General features: G+C 31.8%; 1 protein-coding gene across 1 annotated transcript; it reads left to right on the top strand.

Moving 5' to 3' along the window:
• Window positions 1-16: 16 nt before the first annotated feature.
• LOC118348534 (leucine-rich repeat protein 1-like) lies at window positions 17-4,345 on the top strand. Its single transcript, XM_035690483.1, has 5 exons — window positions 17-183; window positions 368-511; window positions 941-1,012; window positions 1,109-1,180; window positions 4,028-4,345. The coding sequence occupies exons 1-5, from the start codon at window positions 17-19 to the stop codon at window positions 4,098-4,100; spliced, it is 528 nt and encodes a 175-aa protein (XP_035546376.1). The 3' UTR covers window positions 4,101-4,345.
• The last annotated feature ends 2,607 nt before the right edge of the window (window positions 4,346-6,952 follow it).

The raw sequence follows: 6,952 nt of genomic DNA on the forward strand, positions 1-6,952 counted from the left end.
CAACTATGTGGTTATTATGTTAGATACACTTGCAGTTTTTAAGTTACATGTGCAACTTTGTTGTAATGTCTCAAGAATAATTTTTTTCCTTTTTCTGTTCTTATATTGCAGTGATCTTGGTAATTCAAATTTATCTGGACATTTGGTGCCTGAACTTGGGAAGCTAGAGCATCTACAGTATCTGTATGTTTATTTTTTTCTTGACAGTATGCTCACTTGATTTATTGTTAGTTCTGAAATGATCACATATTTGATATTAAGGCATTTGTCTCCCGCTTTGACTGCCATGAGTATCCGTTGCCAGTGTCCTCTTCATATTGGGGTATCCTTTAATCAATTGAGACCACTTTTTTCTTTGTTGATACAGGGAGCTATATAAAAACCACATTGAAGGGACTATTCCTTCAGAACTTGGTAACCTAAAGAGTCTCATCAGCTTGGATTTATACAATAACAACATCTCTGGGACAATTCCTCCTTCGTTGGGGAAATTGAAGTCTCTTGTGTTCCTGTGAGTTTTATTAAATTTACCAGTGTTCTCTTTATGCATGATTAGACTTTGTTCTGGGATTTGCTTTCTCTCAATTGCCCTCTTTAATTAGAGCTGGATATATTATTTTTCCTTTCTCCTTCATTTTCTCTCAGATTGATCTGTAAAATAATAAATGGGCAGACATCTGAATCGACCAAGAGCCTAAATTTAGGATGCCAAGTGAACATATGAGCATCAATGTTGTGGTTCGCTACCTGCAAGTAAAAAGTTTTGTGGTTCGCTAACGTTTTCACCAAATTCATGTAATTAGACATTGACAAATTGTTGTCATATAATTACTTGATCTGATGATTATTCTTTCCTATGTATTTTCAAGTATAATTTCCATAGCATGAACACATCCAATAAATAGTCTTTCTCGTTATTCATTAATACTTGTTTTGGCAGGCGGCTTAATGACAACAGGTTAAATGGGCCAATCCCCAGGGAGCTTACTGGTATTTCTACCCTCAAAGTTGTGTAAGTTTTATTAATATCCTTTTGGTGGATCCGGTCTCATGCTATTTTGTAGGGTAACACACTTATAGAAAAGACTTGAAAACTCTGTCTTTTCAGAGATGTCTCGAACAATGATTTGTGTGGAACTATTCCAACCAGCGGACCATTTGAGCACATCCCTTTGAACAAGTAAGTTTTTTTATGTTTGTATCTTTGGGAAAGTAAGTACTCTTATGTGGTTAGACAGTAAAACATGAAACCGGTATAGCGTCCTTGTGTTTAAGTTCGGGGTATAAAGTTGAAATGTCTTGCATATATCCAATCAAGTTGTGTCACTTCATGATTTATTTTATAAGCTAAGTTTATATCTTTAACACTTCGACATAAACAATTGCAAATTATATGTTGGACTTTTAAAAGTAAGACCTCATTTAGTTCAAACTATTGGGAGGTTTTGTGTTTTCCATTTTATCTTTTCTCTGACTATCTCCATCTCATTGTGTTCTTTTTAACTTCAAGAGTTGACTACTTTTTTTTTTTTACTTTCCATGGGACCATTGTTTGAAACTTCACATAGACCACAATGCATCTCTATAGCTCTCTCTGTTCCTCTCCCTTGGTTCCCCCCTGTTCCGTATAAGTGCTCATTTAAAATTGTATTATATATGTGTAATGCATCTCTGGTATGTACTCGGGTGTGTATATTTTACCTCTCTGCCTTGACCCTACGAATTGGAGATTTATAATGTTAGTTGCATTTTCCCACCCGTTCAAAATTGACAACCAAAAGGGATGAGTACATGATCATATGACAATATTTTCACATGTTGGAGACAATATATCTTTCATGCTATTTTGAAGTGATTATAATATTCTCATTAATTGTTAAAAAAAATCATTGACAATTCTTTTTTATAAACCATTATGTCCAATACAAGTATGTAATTACCAAAGAAATTAATAACATAAGAGAATGGAAAATGCTCTTTTACTTATCAAAAAAGATAACACAGAGAATGAAAAATGTTTGAAACAATGTATTCGTGTAAAACCCCACATTGAGTGTGCGAAGGTGGTGAATTGGTTACCACATTGCTTGGGAGGGACTGGTTCTTGCCCTTTATAATGATTCCAAGGGACTCCAATCATAACATTGACTGGTCGTTTTGGAAAATAAGTCTAGATGCGGTTTGGGTGTTCTTTGGGTCATTACAATTGGTACATTGTAGATCTTGGGTATTTAATGAGCCAATTCAGAGTGGAGTTGCTATAAACTGTTTTATTTTTGGGGAAGCACAAAATATTTTCGCACCGAGACTTCTATATGAAAGGTTGAGGATTAAGATGGTAACTTACTGCTATAGAGTTTGGTTTTTTTAAATGATTTTTGTATCTTTCTATTTACCAAAAACTCTTATTTTGAGTATAACTTCAAGGTGTCTCACACTGTTAGATTAGTTAGCAATGCCATTTTCAATGAATTAGGCATGGATATTCCTTGGAATCAACTCTCTCTCTCTCTCTCTCTCTCTCTCTCTCTCTCTATGTATGTATCTCAAAAGAATTTTACACACTGACTGTACAAAAGCTACATCTTTTTCAGTGGAAACAAAACTGAAAAGGTTCTAATGCCCCCTTACTAGAACTGAGTCTCGTTATTAAGATTGAATTCCAGATTAGAGTTTTTTCCAATAATAGAATTTAACGAACAATCCAGATTATCCTAAATTCACTTTTGTGCAATTAGATCAGGTTCATAGGATTAGGTTGGTGGACCAAGCTGTAGGATTGGACCATGAAGAATATAAAGAACTAAAGCTCCTAGATGGACTGTTGAGCTTTCCATATTATTGTATGACAATACTAACAAGTAATTGTGGATAATAAATTGAGGACATGATAGAGTTCAAGAGAAACACAGCAGCCAAGGAAAACATTAAAGAATACGAGCATTTGATTCTCGTATACATCTTATAAATTACAAGTTACCTCTAAGACCTACCCAAATTTTTGGGTTACATCATATTTCTGGCGGTGAAAAGTTATGTTAAGATCAAATATTGTCATCTTACAGTGTGCAAATGTCTGGGGTCTCTCGGCTTGTAATTTCCTGAATTAATTGAGTACAAGTGCCTTGTGATTATACCAACTTAACATGCAAAGAACCTTTTACGTTAGCAGATCCAAAAATCGCTCTAATAATAATGCAGAGAGATAAATGTCATTTGACTGTGGAACTAATCATGGATATTTCGATACACAATGAATTAATACTGTCATATCAAAGGAAACTTCTAAAAGCAAGTGACAGAGCGCAAGGAAACAACTGATTGTGTTGCTGAAAGGAACCTGTTTCAGAGACTGAGCATCTTTGCTAGCCTATCCTTGTTTTGAGCTTGTTTAGACGCTTCAACCCACTTGGCCTTCTTCATTGTGGGTGCAACTTGTGTTAATGTTGTTAGTGTCTATTGTGACATGACTACATGGAAATGTCAGTTGTCTGTTACTCTGTTATATTAATTGCCAGAAAACAATATTGTAGTGTTAAAATGTTTTAATCACATTGACTGAGCTCGTTTGGATATAGAAACCATCTTACCTCATCTCATCTCATTATTATAACTTTATCAAATTTCCACACAATATAATAAACAATTCAATTTTTTCAAATCTCAAAACAATAATAATATTAAAAAAGAATATTCTAACAATATTTTATTTAACTCGTCTAAAACCATCTCATTTCATTCTCATCTCACTATCTAAACGAGCCCTTAAGAAAAATATTTTGTTTTAGTCACATTGTATTTTCAACTGGTGGCATACTTTTCATTCCTTTTTTCTTTTTTTTCCCTTTATTAATGTTTCAGCTTGCTTTGTTATAAGAATTGGCTGCTTTTATGGTGATTTACTGCTGAATTTTGAGTTAATCCTACTGTGTCATCTTTATGCCCATCCTATTACACTTTTAATCTCACTGCTAGCCGCTCTTTCCTTTTGTGGTCATCCAAAACTTATATCGTTCCAATGATGTAGCTTTGAGCATAATCCTCGGCTAGAAGGTCCAGAGTTGCTGGGACTCGCAACTTATGACACAAGCTGCTCATGAAGATGTATGATGCTGCAAAACCTCGACGTCGCATCAAATTAGATATGTACTTCAAAAAATTGGAAGTGTATTACTCTCTATAAGGGGGATGGTGGGAAATTCACTCCCTCATATATAACTATTTGTAAAGTTTACACACTACTGCATTGTAATGCTCTTTCTGTTTCTAAGATGTTCAACACTACTGCCTCGTTGCAATACTATAGAAGGGGTTTACCTATTGTGCCAATCCATGATTTCATTTTCGCTTATTTCAAACCCATATTCTTTTTGTTGGATATCTTTTTCGCATCAAAATTTGCGAGATTCCTACTTTGTAAAGGAAAAACAAATGTTATATACTTTAGTCTTATTATATTAATATGGCACTAACCTATTCAAGTGTTATCGTCAATGGCAGTACATTAGGAAGATGGTATGGTCTATAATATGTTTAAAAAGAGTTTGTGCCCTTCCTATAGGCCAATGTTATATATATACACTAGACTTCATCACAATTTTTGAAGGGTGAGAAAAAAGTGGAGCATGTTGAATTTTCTTTCCCTTGTACATATATTAAAATGGAGTGAACTTGGTTCTCCTTGTAGTGAGAATGATGTGCATGTGTACAATAGTAACGGGGTACTCTAAAGCAGGGTGGCAATTCGTGCTCGCGGGTCTGTCAAGTAATGAGTATTAGATTATATAGATTAATTCGAATACGACCCGTTTAATTAAATGTGTCAGATCTTAAAATCTTAGTACGACTCATATAAATTATAGGTAATATGTTATATAATATGATCCGCTTAACCCGTTTAATAATAAACTTCTATTGGGTTAACATGGACATAGCCCATTTAATCCGTTTCATACAGATAGGTTAAGCTAATTCATATATATTTGTTTAACCCAATTAATATAATTTCATATATAATATAAGGATAACTATATAAAGAATTCACAATTACAACTATATTCATAATAAAATATTATATTATCAATATCCAAATCAATGATATGTAAGAAAATTTATTTTTTCATAAAGTAAAATTACATATTAACAAAAGAAGTTTAATAGTTTGAGATATTAAGCAGTTAAGTATTGATATTAATATTACATTCCATAAACTGAAAAAGGCATATAAAACTAAACATTTATAAAACTTAAAAATATAATCTATTCATATTATATAGGTTGTTTGCATGGGTCGACCCACAATTAGTCCATTTATTATTCATGTCTTATTAAATCAACCCATTTTAACCTAACCGATTTATTTTGTGTAGTGTTGGTATATTCAAGGGTTATACCGTATATTACCACCCTCACCTTAAATGATTTTTTCGTTGTTTGTTCCCTCAATGCACGATAACGTGTAGCACACCAAATGCATCTCCAGATCCCAAAAATTGCTCTTATGTACAGTTAGTTGGTTTATCTAAATTTATTTTCTAAACAAACATTTTAAACTTTTCCATTTGTACCTCTTATTTTTCCGAAGGCTTTTAAATTTAGAGTTTTTAACTTCAGTCAACAAACCTTCTACCTCTCTTGGTTTCTATATATTTTGAATCATATTTGCAAGTCAATATAAATAATATATTCTCGATACTATTGACATGGTAGAGATAAAGGTCTCGTTTAGATATAAAAAATATTTCATCTAATCTCATCTCATCATTATAATCTTTTTAAATTTACATATAAAATATAATAAATAATTTAATTTTATCAAATTTCAAAATAATAATAATTATTAAAAAATAAAACTATAAGACATGAGATGAAAAACACTTACAACAATTATTCTCACACACACACACATATATATATATATATATATATATTATTATAAAAGCGGCAGTAGATTTGTTCATCCATTTTTTCCTTTATCACGTTTATGCCCTTGTGCCAGATGCTTGTTCTTTTGTTTTTCGTTTTATTACATTGGTGTTTCCGTGTAGTCAGAACTTTCTGTCCTTTGTTTAGTTCTTGCAGTGTCATTTCGTTGCTGTGTGAGTTCCTTTTTGGTTTTTTCAAAGCGAGTTCGTGGCTGGGTTTTGTTGCTGATAAATGATCTCATTGTCTCAAATTTATCTTGAATATTTGATTTTTGTTAGAGTCATTTCAAATGAATTGTACCAATTATTGTATTATTTTTTTATTTTCTTAATTTTGATCTTATAATTAATCTATCTAAAATTTATAAAAAATTTATAAAATTAAGTCCATCTTAATGTCCATCAGTTACTTTTTAGGGTGAGGGAATGATTTGGGTGGCTGATGAGAGGGGTACAATAGTTTCTGTTAGTCTGTCTGACAGAGTCTTTTAATGTTGTCCTTTTTATCTTGGAAAATGATAGAGCTACCGCTGGTGGCTCCCGCTCGGAGTCACCGCTGGCTCTATTATGTGTTTTTTTATATATTTTTTTACAATTAATTTTATATAGATGTTTTTAATAATTTTAAATATTAAAAAATAAATAAAAAAATTATAATATTATTAAAAAATACTTCCTTAATTATGAAGTAAAAAAAAATATTTTTTTATTTTATTTCGTGATTAAGGAAGTATTTTTTTAATAATTTTTTTTACTTCATGATTAAGGAAGTGTTTTTTAATATTATTATAAATTTATTTTATTTTTTTAAATATTTAAAATTATTAAAAACATCTATATAAAAATAATTGTAAAAAAAACACATAGAAAAACACATGCTAGAGCCAGCGGTGGCTTCCAGCGGGAGCCACCAGCGGTAGCTCTAGCATCACTCTTTTATCTTTAATTACAGTTGTGAGTCTTGTGACCGTGTTTTATCTCTTCCATTTCTTCTTCTTCTTCTTCTGTTTTTTTTTTTCCTTGTTTAT

This window comes from Juglans regia, chromosome 5 (assembly GCF_001411555.2).
Source record: "Juglans regia cultivar Chandler chromosome 5, Walnut 2.0, whole genome shotgun sequence".
Lineage (NCBI taxonomy): Eukaryota > Viridiplantae > Streptophyta > Magnoliopsida > Fagales > Juglandaceae > Juglans > Juglans regia.